Source organism: Chelmon rostratus, chromosome 16 (assembly GCF_017976325.1).
Source record: "Chelmon rostratus isolate fCheRos1 chromosome 16, fCheRos1.pri, whole genome shotgun sequence".
Lineage (NCBI taxonomy): Eukaryota > Metazoa > Chordata > Actinopteri > Chaetodontiformes > Chaetodontidae > Chelmon > Chelmon rostratus.
Window position 1 is genome coordinate 18,185,118 of NC_055673.1, and position 22,805 is coordinate 18,207,922.

At 42.9% G+C, this 22,805-nt stretch overlaps 2 protein-coding genes and 1 long non-coding RNA gene across 3 annotated transcripts; 1 reads left to right on the forward strand and 2 right to left on the reverse strand.

Annotated features, from left to right (window-relative positions):
- Positions 1-6,084: 6,084 nt before the first annotated feature.
- On the reverse strand, positions 6,085-11,117 carry LOC121619248. Its single transcript, XR_006007519.1, has 3 exons — positions 9,926-11,117; positions 9,640-9,759; positions 6,085-7,948 (listed from the first exon to the last, which is right to left on the reverse strand). It is a non-coding gene; the product is annotated as an uncharacterized LOC121619248 (long non-coding RNA).
- On the forward strand, positions 6,787-12,812 carry LOC121619247 (sodium-dependent neutral amino acid transporter B(0)AT3-like). The gene is made up of 12 exons (XM_041954808.1): positions 6,787-6,928; positions 7,799-7,939; positions 8,817-8,954; positions 9,568-9,749; positions 9,896-10,006; positions 10,108-10,220; positions 10,313-10,441; positions 10,534-10,690; positions 10,878-11,082; positions 11,166-11,325; positions 11,437-11,599; positions 12,594-12,812. The coding sequence occupies exons 1-12, from the start codon at positions 6,787-6,789 to the stop codon at positions 12,810-12,812; spliced, it is 1,860 nt and encodes a 619-aa protein (XP_041810742.1).
- On the reverse strand, positions 11,610-22,651 carry tert (telomerase reverse transcriptase). Its single transcript, XM_041954807.1, has 16 exons — positions 22,436-22,651; positions 20,686-22,000; positions 20,422-20,611; positions 20,191-20,344; positions 19,917-20,084; positions 19,565-19,726; positions 19,366-19,467; positions 19,190-19,275; positions 18,406-18,522; positions 18,196-18,267; positions 16,610-16,798; positions 16,239-16,365; positions 14,838-14,899; positions 14,585-14,709; positions 14,350-14,487; positions 11,610-13,727 (listed from the first exon to the last, which is right to left on the reverse strand). Exons 1-16 carry the CDS (start codon positions 22,649-22,651, stop codon positions 13,624-13,626), a joined length of 3,327 nt encoding a protein of 1,108 aa, XP_041810741.1. The 3' UTR covers positions 11,610-13,623.
- Positions 22,652-22,805: the final 154 nt, after the last annotated feature.

A 22,805-nucleotide genomic window follows, 5' to 3' on the forward strand; every position in this document is an offset into this window, starting at 1 on the left:
CTTTACTATAGACAAAGACAAAATATACTGTTTTCCATCCATGTTGTATTCCTAGAGCAAGTCACATGCAATGTTGTATATTAACACAACTTACTTGTGAGTTTTGCCATTAAAATATTTTTCAGCTTCATATTTGATGTACAAACATGAGTGTTATCGATCGTCTCTCTCTAAATGTCAAACTTAAAGTACTACTACTACTTGCATTTCAGGGACTTTTTAAAATAACATCTGGCCATGTGGTTTAAATGACCAGAACTGCAGCTGACACACACCCATACAACTAATTATTACAAGCGCTCAGGCACAAGGTTCTGGACTCAAATACACGACTCAAACACCATTGTGGGAAAAAAGGGCTCAAGAGCGGGTTTAATAACAAAAAAAGACTCTCACAGTACAAAAGGGAACAAGCAGTGCGTAATAATTAAAAGTACAACAAAAGACACTAAGGATAATTCTCTATTCTCAAAAAACTCAGAAACAAAGGACTCTGTAGGTATTCAAGGTAACAAGACTGGACTGACAAGGATCACAGGGTTCACAGGACAATCTGGCACAGGACAAAGGGAGACGTGGACTATATGTGAATGAGGTAACGAGGAACAGGTGGAAACAATCGGGGCAGAACATGACGCCAGTGAACCACACACATCAACAGACACGACGAGACATAACAGCACTCCCCCCCCAAGGGCCGGCACCGGACGGCCCAGGTTCAGCAGGATGCTGCTTCTAAAAGTCTGTGATTAGGGTTTTGTCCACAATGTAGCTGGCTGGAACCCAAGACCATTCTTCAGGTCCATATCCCTCCCAGTCTACCAGATACTAGAAGCCCAACCTTGTCAGCGCGGATCTATCTATCTGGCCCTGCACATGCTGGGGGTCCGCCCTGCACTGCACTGTCTTCACCCGTGCCTGGTTCCTAAGCATCATGTTCCGTGCTGCATCCCAGATGCGTCGACAATGTTCCACCAGGGCATGGGCTGATGGATTGGCTACCTCCTGCTCATTAATTTCAAAAAGGGGGGGCTGGTAACCATAGACATATTGGAAAGGTGACATACCAGTGGCTGTAGTAGGGAGGGTGTTATGGGCATATTCCACCCATGTCAGGTGGTCGCTCCAGGAAGTTTGGTTTTGGATTCGAGATACCAAGCAGCAAAGACAAGTCTCTAGTTCTTGGTTCAGTCTCTCTGTCTGCCCATTAGACTCCAGGTGGTAACCAGATGTCAGACTCACAGTGGACCCCAGCATTCGACAAAACACTTTCCAGAACAGTGAAACAAACTGTGGCCCTCGGTCTGACACAATGTCTTTAGGTAGACCATGAATCTGAAATACTTCTCTTATCATTACTTCAGCTGTGTCTTTGGTTGAAGGCAACTTGGGCAAGGCAATAAAGTGTGTCATTTTTGAAAATCTGTCCACTACTGTGGGAATAGTGGTATTACCTCGTGAGGTGGGTAGTCTGGTCACAAAATCCACTGAGATATGAGTCCACAGCCTCTCAGGAATGTCTAGTGGCTGAAGAAGCCATGGGATTTTGTTGTGATGCCTTATTCCTGCAACAAATGTCACATGCACTCACATAATCGAGAACATCCTTTCTTAAATAGGGCCACCAGAACCTCTGCCTAACCACAAACTCTGTACATTTGACCCCTGGATGGCATGTGAGTAACGAGGTGTGTGCCCATCGAATGACCTGCGACCGCAGCTAAGCCGGTACGAACAACCAGTCGCTGGGGCACCCTGCAAGAGAATTTTCACCCTCATTGGCCGTTGCACCTCTTTTTCTATTTGCCAAGAAACCCCTCCTACCACACAATTCAGTGGCAGGATTGCCTCGGGTTCCTTGGCGACCAGCTCCAGTTCGTAAAGACATGACAGGGCGTCTGGTTTGGTATTCTGTGAACCGGGTCTGAATGACAGCGTGAACCGTAACCAACTGAAAAACAGCGCCCATCTGGCCTTCCAGGCATTAAGTCTTTTCACCGTTCGTTTATACTCCAGGTTTTTATGATCTGTCCACACCAAAAAAGGTTGTTCAGCTCCCTCTAACCAATGGCGCCACTCCTCCAGGGCCATTTTTACTGCTAGAAGTTCTCGAGTACCCACATCGTATCTTTTTTCAGCTGGTGATCGAGATAGACAAAAACATCATTAAAAAATTACCTCAGTACACGATTTATGTACCCCTGAAACACAGCTGGAGCATTAGTCACTCCAAAAGGCATACCTAAATATTTATAGAGACGACTTAGGTTTAGGGATGCACAACAACTGTTTTTTAAAACCGATACCAATAACTGATCACTTTCAGCTCCTAAAGGCCGAAACCGATAACCAATAACACACACATATACCTCAGATTGTGACATCAATACTATGAACAAAACCAAAAACAGTTTTGACTCTTAAAATGAAGTGATATTTATTTTGTCCAAATAAAAACTATTGGCAATCCTCTCAAACATGTTCTTAAAGCTATCAAACAAACCTACTTGATATCTCACATCAATTTAAATAAGGTGCATTACTTACTGATATACAAAATTAAAGGCCCCTTGAACTGATGCAAATACATGCATCAGGATTACAAACTGAAAAAGTGCATTCAAAAATATGTTATCGGGGCAATTCGTCATGATATCAAAATTATTGGAATGACGTCATTATGTCTCTGCCTCAGAGTCTATCAACACCTCTAATTCCACCAAACTATTATTTAGTCGTAGTATTACCTTGGTTAACGTGTGAGGAGGATTTTGCTCGGCAGTCATTCCGCTCACCGCCCTCCCCTTGGGTGGTGAGCCTCCTCTTTTACCTGGCAATCTGCTAGTTGGTGTCCGTGCTCCCCCGCAGTAAAAGTACTTTTTCCCTTATGCGCCGGCGCCTCGCCTCAGGGGTTTAGCTTAGCTCGACCGATCTGCATGGGCTCCTCGAAACCGAAAGGTGGTGATGCAGGTGCGTGGAGGTGAAGGGGCTGTGGTAGATGACCCTGACGCTCCGCGTCCCTCGAAGTCCATCTCCAATTTCCTGCAAGGCAAGAGCATTCCCTCCGGTGGTCTCTCTCCCTCTTGCATAGAATTGATGCAGATGAAGTCCGGGGGCAGGTCCAGGGGAGCTAGCTGATCCTTCACCGCTTCTGCAAGGCCGTGGACAAAAACGTTGTTTAGAGCAGGGCCATTCTACCCGCTGTCTGCTGCTAACCTGCAAAAATCAATGGCATAATCGACCACCTGTTGATTGCCTTGCCTGGAGGCTTCTCTGGCTGGGGACTCATGATCAAAAATGTTTGTTAATGTCAATGAGAAAACCTTAGCGTCTTGACAAAACACAGACTCCCATGCCCATTCAGCAGTGGCCGATGCCACTACCCTCTCTGAGAGGTGGGAAATCATGAAAACTACTTCATTTTGATACCCACCTGGATAATGCATGAAGTGGAGATCGCATTGGACCAGGAAGGATCTGCAGTCTCCTGTATCACCTGAGTATTTGTCTGGAGAAGCTTGGGGCTTGGGGCTCCTGGAGCCGGGGTGGTGATGGGGGGCGCCGTGACAGCTGGCTCGACAGGAGGCTTGGCGGCGTGGGGCTGTGAGGGATTTTTCCATGCAGTTGTTAACCTGCTGGAATTGTTTGGTGAGTAGGTGGATTTGTGTCATCACCGTTCTCTGGAGATCAAGTTGTTGGTCTGAGAGATCTTTTACGCCATTCTGAATGCTCCGGAGCTGGTCCTCATGCTGGTGGAGGAGGCTCCCCTGAGCGGTCAAGGTGTTCCTTAGGTGGCTAGAGTCTGCTGAGTCCATGTTTGGCCAGATTGTACTATTGTACTATCACAAGTGCTCAGGCACAAGGTTCTGGACTCAAATGCATGACTCAAACACCAGGGTAGGAAAAAGGGCTCAAGACAAAAAAGACTCTCAAAGTACAAACAGGAGCAAAAGGTGCGTAATAGTAAAAAGTACAACAAAAGAAGCTAACAATAATTTTCTATTGTCAAAAAAACTCAAAAACAAAGGACTCTCTAGGATAATCAAGGTATTCAAGGTATCAAGGCTGGACTGACAAGGATCACAGGGTTTACAAGACAATCTGGACAAAGGGACTATATCTACACGAGGTAACAAGGAACAGGTGGAAACAATCAGGGTGGGGCGGACAATCAGACAGGCAGGAAGGGCACCAGGAAGTCAAGGTCTGAAATGAGAGGAGAGTTAGGATTTCACAATAAAACAGGAAGTGCACAACAAGTGAACCAAACACATCAACAGACACAACGAGACATAACACTAATCAATCAAAACAATCGAAAAACCCTGACATTTGGGCTGTTGATTATGCTTTTAGGATGACACCTGGACTTGGCATTTCAGATTTTGTTGTACGGTTATATTTTGACAGTTCTGTTTGGATTGTGTAGGAGCAGTGTGAACTGTCACTAGGGGGGTTCACCGCCTAGCCTCCTGGAGGTGTAGTGGGACTAAGTAGGCGAAACACTGTTGAAGGGAGGTTTCCACCTGATGGCCCCCAGAGATGTGTTAGGAATAACTGCTCTTTGGCAGGTATAGAGGCAGATTAGGGCTCCAAGGTTCTCCACTGAGAATAAATCCTCTTTTTGAGCACAAGTATCTTCTGTTTAAATTAACTTGAACTGATAATCACTCAGTGAGAGTTAAGATCTGGGTTTGACCTCGGGTTTCCAGTCACTGAATAAACAAAAGAAGAATGGAAATTTGTGGCAGTAATAATAATTAATGATAAATTATTAACTAAGGTCATCAGGAGCTTTTCGCAACCTGTCAATCAACTAGCTCTGACCAGACTGGCTGAAGGAAAACAGAGACATTGACCCCAAGAGCTATCTACACATTCTGCTGTAGAGCTCTGTATTAATTTTCTTTCTGACTGCACATTTCTTTTGTTACATTATTGTACTTAATAAACATGTTTAAAATGCTTTTAAGACTGTAAGTAGAATTAAGAAATGGATTCTGTATTGTAGTTAAGTTTTTATTTATTAGTGGTGAGTTTATTAGTTTATTAGTGAAGGGACTGAAGTACTGAGTAATATGTTCACACTCATGCACGCACGCACACACGCACGCACGCACACTTGCAGAAGCACGTTTGCATCAGTAGGTGGCAGAAAGAGACTGCTTGAAACTATCAGTTCAACAAGACAGGAAAGATGTTGCTGTTTCTACTTAATGTGTGGCACAGTCACTCCCACACAGTTTGATTTGATCTTGTTAGGTATTAAAACAAGCAGCTGCCACTTTGCACAGCCTACTTTTCACATGTTAATTGTTTCCATTGTCTCCGTTTTGCGCAAAAATGTTTTTAAAAGTCTATCCGAAGCTACTAAGGCTACATAAGTTAGCCGTATGATGTTGGTTACAGGTTCAACGTGGACAGATCAACAGTCTTTCACCCAGCTAGCACACACAAAAGACAACACTTAGATTTATATGGACAAATTAGAAACGTAGCTAACCTGCATTAAAGAGTGGAGCACCTGCAGGAAACTCAAACAGACAGTGGAAGAACATGAAAACTTCACCGGCCGACCAGTGAATGTGTTTTCATAGCATAAACATACATCCCTGGTTGTATCCCTGGTAATAGAGAAACTGGAATACATCGTTTGGTCTGCTAGATTCAGCAATAATGTTAACAATGTTAGGATTTATGTGGCAGGCATACTTCCAAATATATACTTCTTTTTTAGCTGTACAGCTGTTTCTATAATTATAAATCGAAAGTGTTACATACAGTACTGTTGAACTTGTGGTGGACTGTATTTGATTCAGCCACAACACTGTTTTGGTATTTTTGAACGACATCAGAATCTACATTAAAATGTTCTAATAATCTCTTAAATAATTAAGTAATAAGTAAGTCATTTCAACAACTGATAAAAGTGAGCGCTAAAAAATTATCTTGAATCATTTAAAGAAATAAACCTACCACCACTCAGGATCGTCATCAGAAAGCACAAGACAACTCTTTATTGTTCTTATGTTACTACACACAAGGTACATGAGAAAGTCTTCCTTACTGTGGCAATGACTGGTATCAATGTACAAATAACATAAAACCTCATTAAGCTACACCACAGGCTACAGTTATTGCTTCAAGGGATTTATTGTTACTGACTGATCTCTTAGATCAGACTTACTTCTTATTGTATAAAGTTAGCATATTTATTTTACTATTGTTACTGTTTCATTAAATTGTAATTACTTCTTTTTGCTTCAATGTTTTTTTAAGCTGTGTATTTCCATTCTTTGCAAAACACAGATACAGCTGTCAAGTATTTTTTGATTAACTGCATTCAAACGGTTCACTTTCGTCAATGTAACATTGAAACAGCATCACCTGGTTATCCATTACTCAAAGCATAGCACACTCCCATTTAAAACAAGCAGAGAGGTTTAACCACTAAAGGCTTGATCTTTTCACTTCCTTCCTGGTGGCCTAATTTCTTTATAAAAAGCAATAAAAATCTGTTTGTCCCATTCAAAGCTGCACCTGATAAGACGCTGAAGGACGGCCCAGAGTTAGACAGAGGAGGACAGACAAGCAGTGGACATCACTTAACCTAAGCCACTCAAGACGGTGTTTATTCTGACATACACTGAGCTGGGATCAGGTGGAGAACCTCTGGAATAAATAAAAACAATACTAGTGTACCTGATTGAGGTGCATGTTAGGCTTAGGAGAGCTGCATCCTTGTAACAGAACTGGACTTGTGCTACGCCTTTCTGCCTAGTGAGGATGGGTGAAAAAAATGACTCTGAGGTGGAGGAGAGACCGAAATGGGACAACAAGTTTCAGTACTTGTTAACATGTATTGGCTTTGCAGTAGGACTTGGAAACATCTGGCGTTTTCCTTACCTATGCCAAATCTACGGAGGAGGTGAGCTGCATTATGTTTCCCAAACCTTACATCATCCTCGTCTTTATCATTTAAGTGTGCTGTTAAAAAAAATGATAAGTATCCTATCGCTTATTTTACAGTATTCCTAGAAATATTTCAGGCTATGTTATCCAATCATGGATAAAATAATTAATCTTCACTCTAGTTTCTCTGTCTGTCTCAGTGTTATTAGTCATTGACAACTGAATGAGGTCAGTGATTGTCACTGTGCTCTGGAAATGTTGAACCTTATCTATGTTTGATGGATCACAGCAAACATCAGGCATAGTTTCTGCTCTACTGCCCCAATTCCTGTATTTACTTCCACTTACTTATCAGTGACATAGCTTGAGTCCCAAAACGATCCTAAACAAGCTGGGCCAGAGTTAAGCTCTGTCAACAGCCAGTCCCTTAAATGTACACAGAGTCTCTCAACATCACATATTGACTCTGGGATTCCTGATTCCCACAGGCATTGTTACATTCAGATGAGTCTCTATTTGACCTCAGCTTTACGATCAATCGGTCACCTTATTCTTAGTACCTTCAGCCTCAGATCTGTGTTATATGAAGCAGAACTGCTTTAAACAACCACATGCGTTTTTGGCCACTTGGAAGCCACAAAAAAAATTCCAGTGATCAGCTCCTGTCTAAATGTCTTTCGGTTTTAGAGGTCTTATATTGTAGCCCTGAAAACCTTGCTTGATAAGGCTTGATTAGGATAAGTAAAAGCAGATGGTGTTTGTTTTATTAAGATGTTTCAAAAAGTCGCGACCTTATTTTAAAATGTCTCTGCTAAGAATGCTGATAAAGACAGACTGGTCTGTCTGATGTCTAACTGTGACTTAAATGTCTTCTTCATGTCTTCAGGTGCTTTCCTCATCCCCTATCTGATAGCGCTGGTGTTTGAGGGCCTCCCTCTGCTCTACCTGGAGCTGGCTATTGGACAGAGGCTCCGCATGGGCAGCATCGGTGTCTGGAAATCCATCTCACCGGCACTGGGTGGAGTCGGTGGGTGGCCTAGAATTAGTAGCACAACCCCGAATCCAGTTCAGACGTGTAAAACATAAATAAAAACAGAATGCAACAATACGCTAATCCTTTTAGACCTAAATTCAATTGAATGCAATCAAAAAAAAAAACATGTCTGCAACACGCAAAAAAGTTGGGACAGGGGCATGCTTAGCAACTTTTCCTTTACAGTAAACGTTCATGAGCTAAGGACACTTGTTCTTGGCCTAAATGCTCAACAATCCGGGGTCTCCACTGTAGCATTTTCTGCTTCATAATGTGTGACACATTTCAGGCTTGGACTACAGGCCAGTCTAGTACCCCCGACTCTTTTACCACGAAGACACACTGCTGTCTTGATTTGCATTTGTAGAGGGAGCAAAGAACTGTGGTTTTCCAACAAGTGTTCAAAGCACATGCAGCTATAGCCTTTATATAATCACGTCAGTTTTTACTGCAGTGCTGCCTGAGGGATCAAAGGTCACACACATTCAATGTTGGCTTTCAGCCTTTACATGCAGTGATATCTCTAGATTCCTATCCCATCAGACGGACTGAGCCTTTCGAAGATGCCCCTTTCATACCCAATCATGATACGATCACCTGTTACCAATCAACCTGTTTATCTGTGGAATGTTCCTAACAGGTGTTTTTGGTACGTTCCACATCTTTCCCAGTCTTTTGTTGCTCCTGTCACAACTTGTTTGAAACGTGTTGCTGCATCAGATTCAGAATAAGCAATACTGATACAAAAATCAATGAAGCTGATGAGGTCAAACATTAAATATATTGTCTTTGTACTGTTTTCAATTGAGTATATGTCAGAACATTTTTGTGGCACAGAAAATGTTGTTTAGAATGTATTTCTTCCATGTAGGAATCGCCTCCATATTTGTGTCATTCCTGGTGAGCCTTTTCTACAACACCATCCTTTCCTGGGTGCTCTGGTACTTCTTTCACTCCTTCCAAGACCCCCTGCCATGGAGCCAGTGTCCCCTCAATGCTAACCGCACAGGTAACGAGTAAACCCACCAGCCATTCTAGCTGCTCTTGATAAGTTTATCATTGCACACTGATTGTTTTACCACAGTGACAGTAACAATAAAGCTATTGCATGATAGCAGCTTAATCCCATAGAGAAAATTCTATTGTATCACAATTAGTTAGCAAAGTTCACATATCTCCAATAAAGACTATCATCAAGAGGAGTGGTTAACTACCAGACTCTACATTTCAGGCCAGATTTAATAGTAAACCTACTGAATTGTTTTATGGCATATTGCAGAGAAACTGCACAACAGCATAAGATAAAAAGAGCACGGTTTTCCTTCACTGTAAGATCCCTGTGACAGATAGTGGAGTATGTGACAGGCAGAGAGCACAAATCATGGTCTCATTTGTTTTCAGCATTAATCAGCATCAAGATGTGAAGAACTTTTTCCATGTTTTTTAAATGGAGGAACACGTCTCTTGACGAAACCACGTTTTAATACTGAACTCCAAAAGTACACAAACTCAGCTCTGTTATAAAAGTTAATGTACCTTTAAACCAAAATAAACACAATTAACATTAAGATTCAGCCTTTGTCGAACTTTATAGATCTTGTTTTTCACTTGCAACCATGTAGGCTACAATTTGGAGTGTGAGAAGAGCACTGCAGTGAATTACTTCTGGTACCGCGAGACCCTGAACATCACACCTGACATTGAGATCAGTGGCTCCATGCAGTGGTGGTTGGTCGTCTGTCTGGCCACCGCCTGGTGCGTGGTCTACATCTGCTTCATCAAAGGCATCGAGTCCATGGGAAAGGTCTGTTTACCTGGTGAATAATATATGAAGTCTTGTGTCAATATCAGCCACTGTACCTAACCTGCTGGACTTCACTGCTGACAATTACAGTGAGATGTAAAAGAAAAGAGTTAATGAGGGATGTATGACGTGTTGGCATGTTTCAGGCTGTGTATGTGACAGCCACATTCCCTTACCTGGTGCTGACTATTTTCCTGATCCGTGCCCTTACTCTGCCTGGAGCTACCGATGGGCTGGTGTATCTCTTCACGCCTGATGTGAGTTTGGTCACTTCCGTCCAATACGGGTGATGTAAGATTGTATTATGTGTCCCAGACACAATGATCTGATGTGTTGTTTTTGTTGTTCTGATGTGTAGTGGGAGATACTGAAGAACCCTCAGGTGTGGCTGGACGCTGCCACCCAGATCTTCTTCTCTCTCTCTGTGGCCTTTGGAGGTCTCATAGCTTTTTCCAGTTATAATCCACAGAAGTAAGGGCTGACACTCATCCACTCCCTCAGTAAGATTCAGATGATTTGTGTGATCAATTACAAAGCTGTTTTGTCTCTTCTGCGTCCTTTAGAAACAACTGCGAGAGGGACGCTGTTCTCGTCGGAGTAATAAATAGCGCCACATCTCTCTACGCCTCCATTTCCATCTTCTCCATCCTGGGATTTAAAGCTACCAACGTCTTCAACTCCTGTCTAGAGGAGTACGTGCGCACAAACACTCTCTCTAACTCTAACGCTTCTTTTTCTCTTGCCGATGCCAGTAAGGTAAATCTTTTTTGTGTCCCATGTGCAGAAACATCTTGGCTCTGACCAACCACTTTGAGTTTTCAGACCAGAACATAACTCGTGAAAACTATGACTACTGGTTTAACTATTTAAACGAGACATCTCCAGATGGGGTGGCCAATTTGTCCCTGAGGACCTGTGATCTGCAAAAATTCCTTGACCAGGTATTGTAAGTTTGAAAACACACAGTCTCATTTTTTAAAAATTTCCCTCCTCCCTTAAATCCGACTTGTCCACTGCTCTTGCCTCCCTCATCTGTCCCAGAGTGCAGTGTACACCGCCGGTCGAACGTGTGTGTCAGTTCACGCCTCCTCATTACTTTCTTGCCTGTCTTTCATCTTCCTCCCGCAGAGCGCGTCAGGTACCGGCCTGGCTTTCATCGTGTTCACTGAAGCAGTGATAGAGATGCCAGGCTCTCAGGTATGGGCATTATTGTTCTTCGTCATGCTCTTCAGCTTGGGCCTCTCCTCCATGTTTGGCAACCTAGAGGGAGTTCTCACACCCATCAATGACCTAAAACTAGTGCCCAAGTGGATGCCGAGGGAGGTCGTAACAGGTACCTGAATACCAGCCTGAGCTGTCATAATAATTTCCCTTTGAATTCCCTCTCTGACAAACTCTCTTTGGTCACTTCCTTAGGGATCATCTGCTTGATATCCTTCTTGACGGCACTCATCTTCACCCTGGGTTCAGGAAACTACTGGGTAGAGGTCTTTAACAGCTATGTGGGCTCTGTGCCTCTCCTCATCGTTGCCTTCTGTGAGATCATTGCAGTTATTTATATCCACGGCATGAAAAAGTAACTATTTCTCCTTCAGCACAGTATAACTCTGTAGTCTTGCGAGATCAGTATACAATTTTGTTCGCAGTGTGTTGTAACAGTTTCTCTGGCCCCTTTGTCGTCTGACAGTTTTAGCGACGACATCTTATTCATGACTGGGTCGAGGCCCAACATCTACTGGAGGGCATGCTGGATGGTGATCAGTCCTGTTATGCTCTTCGTGGTGTTGGTTGCCTACGTGGTCATCCAGGCACAGAAACACCCTATGTATCCCTCATGGAACCCAGATTATGTAAGTGCCCGCACACACACACACACACACACACACACACACACACACACTATGTTTACTGTGTACATACTGTATTTGTACATACATACATACATACACATATATACAGTATACACACACTGAAGATATAGTGCTGTTGTATAAAAAATACTTCAAGGAGAAAGGGCACATTTTACAAATTTTTAAAGCAGCTACAACATTTTCAATCAACAATGGATCAAATGACTATATACATGTGAAAGGGGTCACTTATATTGAAAAACCCACAGAGAATTATTACCCAACTTTGCTATTTCCATCAGCTCTATAGACTAATTTAGCATCTTTTAGCTTTTTGTTTTGATTTTACACCCCTCGACATTGCTGTACACTCTCATTAGTGTAACTTTCAGCCACAGGGCTGTTTTCAGGAAAAGGCTCAGATAAATTGACGATATGCTACCAACCCATCAACAAGCAGCAGACAAAGTTAGTTACCAGCGAACATTGTGAAGCAGCTAAGCAGCCAGATATTTCCCTCAGGAGTTGGGGGAGAACAAAAGCAGAGCTAAAAAGAGAGAGACTATTGGACTCACATTTAAAGGAATATTTTTACATTTTTTTCTGGAAATATGGAAGCAGGGGGGAAACAGCAGCCTGGCTTTGTCCTAATGTAAAAATAATATGACAACTACTGCTTTATAATGTCATGTTATGTTTTAATGATATGTATGATGTGATTTGTTTAATCCATAAACAAACTCAAATGTAAAAATTAGGTGTGGTTTTCTGGGACGTTATGTGATAGAAGTATTTCTTGGCTTGGCACAGTCACTGTAAGTTATTATGCTAAGCCAATCACCTCTTGGCTCTAGCTTTATATTTAGCACATAGATATGGGAGTGGTATCGATCTTCCCTCTGCAACAAGTGAATAAAGTTATTTCGCAAATTAACTTTATTTTAAAAACGGAATAATGCTTCATTGCAATTTTCACTGCTGTCTTTCTCTTTAGGAAGATTTCCCAAACAATGAATGGAAGCCCTACCCAGACTGGGTGTTTGCCATAATCGTCCTCCTCTGTGCAGTGCCTGTAGTTTCCATCCCTCTGGTGGCTCTCTACGAACTGATCCGCTGGAGAATCAAGAAGCCCTCTGCTCATGCTTATCCAAACTCCTACAGCAATGACGGCTTTGAGATTGAAACACACGAGCAGAAGACCCAGAGAGCTTGAGAAACGCTGCAAGTAACCGTGTTACAGCCTTCCTGACCAGAAAACGGCTGACATATACGGCAAACTCACACTTGTTTCCTCAATAACAAAACTGGATTTATTTAACAGTAAATGCCTTTTCTTTGTACACTGGCGTGTAGTGTATAAGATGTAAATAACGTTCAATTTAACACATCATCCAGAAACTCCACATTTACAAAACCTTACAGCTGAACGTAAATGTAGTCTTTACAGTCAATTTACCTGTGATTTCTGAGAGCTTTCTTAAAAGATTATCATCAGTGTACAACATCAAACCTGAAAGCAAATTATCTTGTACAAAAATCATTTGACTTTGCTGTTGGATGGATTTCTGGCAACTTACATGATGTCATGTCTTCTTTGTGGAAAATTACCACACGTGTAAATCAAAGTCCACAGAGACAAACAACAGACAGTGGGATGAGACGGGGTCTGGCAAAGTGGCTAGATGGTGTTCAGTTACCCATCTTTATTGATCTGATGGTTGTTGTTTTATAGGGTGCTTTTATGACTGAGGTTTATCATGCAAGTGTTTTATATCTGATGACTAAGGACTGTTTTTCTCTTTTTCTCTGTCAGCTTTCCCAGCACTGTATAACAGATACATCTACTTTCTTTGGCACTCTGACAGATAAGATAAATTATCAGCATACTGCTAATCTCACTCCCTCAAACCCTGAGAAGACAAGAAAAATAAAGTTTTGTGTACCTTAATTTTGAAAGAACTTGGGTAAAATTCTCTGTTCTTGCATTTTTAATGGAGATACTTCACTCTAACTTAGCTGGTATCCTACGTCTGGATGGCCAAGAAGTCGACTGGGGTCCTGGGGTTAGTGGCCTGCCGGACCCTGGCCAGCCTCAGGTCCCCCAGACGCCGCTCTAGACTGCGCTTCCCTGTCAAGGGGATGGCAGCAGAAGATAGGAAGATGTTTTTTTTTTCCTCTTTGGTGGTGAACTGTAAAATTCTTGAAAAATGACTTGTGTGCAAAAAAGATCATTTGTTGGGTCAGGTGCAACGTCCACATTCAAAGCAGTTGGCCTTCCGGGCAAATTGCAATGAGGATGTGTTCATGTTGTTTATTTACAGAGGGCTCCATTTCCCTGCACCCACATAGCCAGCTGTAGCACAAGTGCAGAGTTTATGATTGGGCGTTGCAGTGCATTTTTAGTGCTCATTTTGATTTGAAATTGCACTTGCATTTCTGCCTGCTCCTATAATTGCAGCAGCAAGACAATACTGATAGCGTTAGTTGGCAGAGGCATGGACACACAAACCTTCCCTGTATGCATGTATGAATTTTCCTTGTTCAGTTTGCATTTTTACAGCTGTCGCAGATTGATATTTGCAATTAAGGCAAGAATGTGTGGACAGAAGATCGGCTGTGTATGAATAATGTCATGCATACGTCACTGCTAGTACAGCACATCACTATATGTTCATGACAATAGTCCTGCCATAGGATAGGTCCTGTGTGATACTGTTGTGTATGTGAGTGTTTTTCTTGAGGGTACATACGTTTGTGCAGATGTGCGAGCAGATCCTGATAGAGAGGACGGTGTTGTGACAGCACTAGCAAGAAGGAAAGACAGAAAAGCAGCTCCACCGCTTCATACTGCAGAATGCCAGTCTGGGCCTTGCTGCCTAAAATCCGTCCTGGACAAAGGGAAGAGATAAGAAATGATGACAATAGGTTTTAAACATGATATTCCTTACATTATTTTTTCCAGATGTATGAAGAGGGAAATGTTGCCTTTGTTGCTGAGCCCGATCAGCTGAATGGCATACTTAGCCATATCCCATATCATCTGCAGGAAGTACATAGGGTTCTTAGCAACCGTCTGACCAAAGGGCAAACTCTGGGCACACACGTGGAACCTGAAGATAGTTAAACAAAAAATAAATAAAAGATGCAAAACAGAATTCAGAGATGAGCCCTGCCTATTCAGATACTGACATTCTGAGATAAAAGGCAGTTAGCTCAAACGTAAGGTCACTGTCCTTACCTGCGTGCATGAAGCAGCACCAGCTTGTAGATGTTCTTGTAGACTGCCTCCAGAGAATTGGTCTAAGAAGGAAAAGGTGTCCATTATCACACACAGCACAAAACGAAAGGTGCAGAAAGTGAGGAAAAGAAAAGATGTATGTTGGGCTTGATTGATCTCAAATGCGATAAGGAAAACTGTTTTGTTTAATATTAGTACATGATACATGACAAAGGCGGTATTGAGGAGTTATATCCTTCTGTTCCTTGACCTGTTTCGCTGTTTGTCCCACACATTGATATTTGCAACCAAACCGCAACACTGTTTGCCCATTTCATGTTAAAGTGAAGCATCACGGCTCATAAACTCAGTTATGGTCGAGCTTAAAATGTTTATAACTGTTTATTACCACTTTGTTGCTGTTTGAGGGTTTTTGATGATGACAAACCGCACCTGACTGCATCATTTGTTAGATGAAGTGCAGGGTTCAGGGCTCTACCTTTGTAAGCTGTGTACTTTGAAGGAAGTAGCAACCTACAGCTTTCTACAGTCAATTCACATATACCCTTTCCTTACTTACATTTTCTGCAGATGTTGCTTGAAGGGGACTATGCCTATGACAAAATGCTACGAGTCTACAGTCATGCTAGTGACTCTGTCAGGCTGTATATAGGTACAGCAGTGTTTTGCTTTGTTGATGTCAGCATGCTCACCATGATAATGATAATATGCTGAAGTTTAGCAGGTATAATGTTGCTGTGTTCACCATCTATCTGTCAGCATGCTAACGCTTGATATTTAGCACTAATGACGTTAATGTCTGCCCCAAATTAAAAGGCAATCCTTCCAATAGCTGATGAGATATTTCAGCCTGCACCAGAGTCGTGACACGACTGACGACAAAGCGATCCCAAGAGCCGTACCACAAGCGTGACAAAATATCCCAATGTTGGATGGTCACAATCTTGACTTGGAACTGAACTGAGACCAGCTACAATGTTTGAAGGAGCTCGCCTTCACATAAGGAATGTCCCTGCTAACCAGTATCTCATGGCGTCCAATCTCATGTATTAAATACAACAAAATTTTCTAACTTGTTTGGTAAATCCTTTGTTGTGAATCTTATCCCACCAATTATCCCACCAATTACACAATGGATGACCATTGTGTAATTGGTGGGGCAACGGCATAGTCTCAAGCATTAAGAACAAACATTCTTGTCATATTAGCTCCTGAGTTTGTTCCATTTCACTTCTTACCTTCTTGTTACCTATACCTTATTTTCTGTTGCATTCTATATGTCTATGTTTTTTTCCTTGAAAGAAACATCTATCATTGGCTCATGGAATTACTTGAGTCTTAACGGTGAGCATTCACAGGATTTTGACAACTTTTGAACTTTTAAAACCACTATTTCCTGACCTTCAGGTCCAAGAACAAGGCGTGGCACTTGAGCCTAAGGATAGCCATCAGTTTCCTCTTCATCTGCTGTCCAGCTGAGTGGAAAGAGCCCAGAGTAAGGCTGTAGCGCAAAGACAGGCCTGCATAGCTGTGAGGGATGGAAAGTAACAAGTAAACAAAATAGCAAAAGCAACAATAACAAGAGAATTGGCCATTAAGAAATGGAGATGTAGTTGTCATGTTTACTGAGTTCTATGTACTTTAATCATTCATGCTAGACTGGGAGTAGATTGGGAGAAGGTTTATGAGTAGGTGCAAAGTACAGGTGGAGTTTCGCAAGAAGCACACTTCAATGATTCTACAATATAATTACAAGTGGCAAGATGCTTCACCTAGAGTAATCCTTGTAGACGTCCAGTGAGCGTGTGTCCAGCAGCAGTCCACACCAGGGGAAGAGGCAGTGAGGGGGCAGCATGCGAATGTCGGGACAAGAGTCTGCACTTCCCGACACCTGAAAGTTGACCACCACCTTCTGCGGGTTGACCACCAGACCATACTGTGGTACCCCGGCCAGCAAGACCCTATAAACATTGTGCAAGTGCCATTTTCAGCTGCTAAATTGAAGATTCAGCATCACATTACGTAAAACCTGTGTCTCCTAACCATTTTCCATGTGTAGCCCTGTGTTGATTTGCTGCTACGGATACTACCAACTTTAAAAGAAACAAACTACAGAAAATCTTCAGCACAGGGAACTAAAAATGTTATGAAAATTACTTATTCTCCAATATTCTTGATAAATACTCTCAGTAAATAAATTCTGTCATCTAATGGTTCAATCTCAGAGCAGATCCAGCGGCTGCACGAAATCTAGGTGTTTTGTTTAAGGGTGCAATCATAGTTTATCATCTTAAAAATATCTCAAAAGTACTTCAGATTATACATTTTCAGGCCCTTCCAGTCAAAGATATTTTTCTTCTTGAAAAAAATCTTGACCACAGACTGTATGAAACACAGCTGCCAGGCTTTTAACCAGAACTCAGAGCTGTGATCCCACCACCTCAATCTCAGCCTTCTTACACTGACTCAAAGCATATTTCAGGAACGATTTTATGATCTCACTGATTGCTTTAAAGCTCTTTGTGGCCTCGCTCCTCGCCATATTCCTGAACCTTTTGTACCATAAGCCTACACGTAGCTTGAGATCCACTGGGAGAGGTCTTTTATCTGTTCCCGGGGCCTGGCTTAAAACTGGAGGGAGAGAGCATTTTCAGTTTGCAGGCTCTGAAACAACCCAAGAAAAGAAGCTGGCTGAGTCATCCTTGAAATCTGTTCTGAATGCATACTTTTTTCCTGAGTTACTCTAGTTGTCATATTTGTTTCATCTTATATTACTGGAATTTGTTTTATCTATTGTCTTATAAAGTCAAATCCATTTGGTTACATTTCGTAACTTGACTTTTGAATTCGTTGATTTGAATGTGCTGTCGTATTTGAAGCATAACTTGGATTTGAAAAGTACTCTACAAATGTGGGTGATCAGTACTGTTATTATTATTAATTGAAATTTAATCTTACAGATGTTTAAACTAAATTTTTGAGACAACACCAAGTGAAACTTAACTTTAGATAAATTTATTGGGTTCCTTGACTTCAAAATATCTTGTACTGTGTGACTCCCGGTAACAGTTTTACTGCCAAGAAAAAGGAACGGCTGCCAATTAAACTCAGTTACAACAAATTAATATGGTCTCACTGCATTTGGCTTCTCCTACAGTCATGAAAGTCTCTCAGCTTTGTGTTAAATCTGGTTAATAATGCAGTTAATAAGGGTTTTCTAAACATTTGAAGTTATCACGATATTTGAAAAGTGCATGGGTAAAGATGATGATGTAGCTCTGTCACAAATAAATGTCAGTTCAGAGGTCTTGTGTCACATGTACAATCATGTGCGTGAAAAACGTGGTATGTGTCTTACTTGAGAAAGGCTTCTGCTTCGTGTAAATCTGGGGTGATCAGAAGGAAGTCATCCACCAGTCTCATCAAACATCTACAGGACACAGAGAGAGGAAACAAACACATACAGTAAAGGGACATGCTCTATAAAACAGAAAGACTGCCCTCTGCTGCTGCACATGTGTCACTACATCTATGGAAGATGACTGAAATTCATAGCCGCCTGCTGTACCCTTTCTTTCCAGTATTGTCTTTGAACAGGACGTTCTCCATATGACCGTAGCAGAGACAGCAGAGCAGGCTGGACACGACCGATCCCTGAGGAATCCCTCGGCACTGACGGTATGTTCTGAAACATAGGGAAACCTGATTGGAACTAAAAATTTGCATATTACACAGGTGTTGTGCACAGAGCAATTGTAATAATCTTGCATAAAGTAAATTGCGTACCAAGTTCCCTCCCTTTTTAGTTTTATTCTCCTTCTCTTCTCTTTTCACTCAGGTTCCCCTCCGATGGACCATCAGGCGCCCAGGAACCCCTCTCTCTCACCCCTCTCATTATCATACCCCTAGTCTGCATGCTAACACGTCTCTCGCTCCCCCTCTGTGTTTGCCTGTCTCTCCTATTTGTGTGAATGTTGTGCTGCCTCCGCTGTGTTTTTGTAGTCTGCCCCCATGGTTGTGGGGAGGTCCTGGTCCAACTTATCTCCTGATAATCCTCCTGGATCCATATTCTTCACTTATAGTTTACAGTCTACATAAATCTGCATTTTGTCAACAAAATTTGTATATTGTGATTTTTTGTTTATCTGATCTGTACACATGACATCTATTACATGTCTTTCTGTCCTGGGGAGAGAGGATCTCTCTATCCTAGGACAAAGGATCCCTCCTCTGTTGCTCTTTGTGAGGTTTCTTCCATTTTTTCCCATTAAACGTTTTTTTCTGAGGGCGTCATATACTGTACAGATTGTAAAGCTCCTAGAGGCAAATTGTTTCATGTTGGTGATGCTTACTTCTTCCCAAACTGAACAACACTGCCCGTCAGCATTTGGGTGAAGAACTGCAATGCCTCTCTGCCACGAAGGTCTGAGCAGAAATGCTGAAAGGAAGCAAAGAAATGAAAGGCTCGGGTTAAAAGAAGTATCACGTCATCCTTGTCTAAAGAAATGTCAGAGGATGTCACTCTCACCTGCTCTACCAGTATGGCATGATGAACTTTTCCTCTTTTCTGCAGTGACATCACAAACCCTTTCATGTTGGTGGACCCCATGTTATCCTCCAGGAAATCTGCCTGTGTTTGCAAACATGCGAAACTCTCCAGTTGAGTTAAATATTGTTTCTGTGTATGCAGAGCACACTACGTACAGTATGTTTGTGTAAGACAGCACCTGTCTAATAAAGGCCTTTTTCAGGCCCTCGTGGGAATCAGCCCAGATCTTGCTGTAGCGGCGGACGGTAAAGAGTTCATCCTGGACAGGTGACAGAGCCTGACCAATCACCTCAATGAGTTTCTCGTGAGGCAGACTCTCATAGGCTCCACTCACATCCACCTTAAATGCACAGAAAAAATAGAATGAATGTACAAATGGAGGAAAACAGCATTTACTGAAACCTAATTTCACAGTTCTGTGTATGCTAAAAGTACAGTTGAATGTTATTTGTAGCAGTATAATCACAAAAATGTATGACAAGGACTGCTTAAAATACACTAACGTACATTAGTCAGAACAATTAACCAACCTTAACAAAGTACAGGGGTTGTGGCTTTTCCTTCTGTGCCGGAGCTATAGAGCACAACACCTTGTGGATGTCCGTCATCCCCCACACTGTGGAGCCCAAGAGGGAAGGAGTGGAGCGCACACAGGCCCGCAGCATATCCAGCAAGTCCCGCACATACCCTTGGTAGAGCTGCAGGGGGAAAAAATGTCCTAAAAAATGTGTACACACTCAAACATGCAACAACACAAAGCTTTACTGCAAGAGAGAACTTTAATGAAAATTAATCAAAGTGTACCCTCGTTTTGGCATCTGCTCCTATGACACGTGTGATAGGCCTCATGCCATCAGTCTTGGGAATGAAGCGAAGCCGGGAGATGACGGTGGCTTTGGGGAGGGACGCCACCTGAGCTGGAGTCAACTCCTTCATCTGACCCTTAGAGAGGTGACCTCTAAATCACAAATACACTTTGTGAGTTAGTGTCCCATGACTGCATGAGCCTTTGCAGGTGTGTGTATGCGTGTTTACCTGAAGGCCAGGTCCTGCAGTTTTGCCCAGACTTCCTGTCTGTAGAACCTGATGGCGTTCTTCTGGCCCACACTCTCAGTGGCATAGAAACAAGCCCGAACCAGGCCCACAACATAGCCGTCCAGAAGCCAAGCCAGGAACTGACCTAAGATCTGTGTCCGGTATGAGAGCTCACTGGGCGGGAACCTGCCTGCAGAGGAGAGTTGATTGGTTAAGTGAGCCAAAATTCATTTAGCAGGAGAAAAAAACCTATAACAATCTTACCTGTCTTACTGATCTTCAACCAATCACAGTCATTCACCTTCATTTTCCACATCAGTTCAGCCAGTGAGAGCTTCTCAAACTTGCCACTGCGCAAGAAGCCCCTGACCCTGACAAAGAAATTAAGTCGGTTGTGGTCAGAGCCCCACAGCTCCCGAGGGATCACAGCCGAGAGGCATCCCCTGACAAACAGATAGACCCGGTGAGATGCACAGTGTTGAGGCAAAAGGGAGCTTAATTCCCCTTGTCCTGCATCTCTCTCCTCCACCAGCGGGCACATCCTCTGCAGTATTCTGCTGTAGGGACATCTCCTGTGTTGACGCAACAGCTGACTGAACAGGGGGACCATGTTAAAAAAACGCCGGGGGAGTTTTTTTGGCTTCCTCTCAAGCCCATTTAGATACGCCAGCCCCTCAAAGAAGACTGTTCGTACCAAATCTTGGCCTTGAAGCCTTCTGCACCCATCAGTGCTCTTCTTCTTTCTATTGAGAAGGAAGCTGCGCATGCCCCTTCCCCCATACAGGAATCCCAGAGTGCGGATGAAAGTTTGCGAGGGAGGCAAAGGTGGGAAAATACCTGATCTCCAACTAGGTCTTCCCTCCAAGGGAAGTGTGGTTGTTGGCAATTCAAAAGGCTGTTTGGAAACAGGAGCGCAATTTTCCAAAAGCTTAATCGATAGCGCTGGTTCCACAGACATGGGCTGCCCTGCGTCCACTGTTTCATGGCAAACCTGTCCGATTTCCTGTGTGGCCTCTTGCTCTCCAACCCTTCTCCTCTTTCCTGAACAAGTCATAACCTCCTCCTCATCCTTCTGATCAGTTTCTCTCTTTCTTTTCCCCTTCTTCACTCTTACATGCATTCTGTTCTTTTTCTTGCTGACAGTAGGATTCCCAACTTGCTGTCTCCTTTTCAAGGTCACCGCATCTCGACACCTTCCAAACCGAGCACCGTTGTGTGTCCTGGACCGAGGCTGGAGGTAAAACCCAGGGGAGGCAGTCGTCATGGACACCCTATCATAGACAGGAACGCCGCACACCTGGAAAACACACGAAGGAGGGACTGCCACAAACACAGAGCAGCTCTCCAACAGGTACCGTGTGATGTCCGTGCCCAGACGCGTCGTGACTTTCTTCCACAGGTCGCTGCCGTGGATGTAGGCAGCGCTCTGAGTTACATCTCCTTGGAATTTGAAGTGGTCCGCATCCCGCTCCTCCTGAGCCACGGACAGAAAATTGTAGCCGTGTGCCAAGACATTTCTTTTTCTTTTTCTTTTCAGACTGTTGAGAACAAAGGCCAGCAGCTCAGGGAGAGTGCAGATCTGCAGAAATCACATCAACATAGGAAGTAAGCCTCTCTCATTTGAGTTACATTATTAAACTAAAACTCTGTCATGTTCCCATCCTTTCTGCAACAAGAAAACATCAGATTTAGTCTCATATAAATCTGACAGCAGGTTTATACAAGACTTAATTCCAATAAAATCTATTAACTTTGAAGATAACTTTATTTAGTAAGCTGTATGAGTCAGCCACCTTGGATGACTCATACAGCTTAACTGTGCCTAAGCACGTCTGCCCAAACTCTTTTAACACCAAAACTGAGGGATAAAGGGTTATGTTAAATTCATGTGGCATATTACTCCGTAATATAACATATACAATAATATAATATGATTATAACCTTAATAAAGTCGAAGTCACCGTCACGTCATGCCTGACAAGCTGAATATTTACTTACTTTAGGGGAAAATTACCTGATTGCAGCTTGGCACTTGCTGTAGTTCCCTGTCAAAACATACAAAAACACCCCGGACGAAGGATTTGAAGCGGTCTGTGTCGGACTGTTCAGTGAGTACAGCTCTCTGTCCTTCCCTGAACACGATGCTGCCTGCGAACTCCTCCAGCGTCTGCACGTGCTGATACAGTGACTGGAGAATGCCGAGCGCATGGGACATATCACCTGTAGACATCCTGCCCGCGTGAAGCAAGTGGGATGTTAGTCAGGACAAGGTAGACACGGCGGTGGACGTGGTAAGCTTTGATTTAGCTGTGATTGCAGTTTAAGTGCCCGCGTCAGCTTCAGCCAATAAGAAATCCGTGTTGTATACTCGTCCAATCACTTAG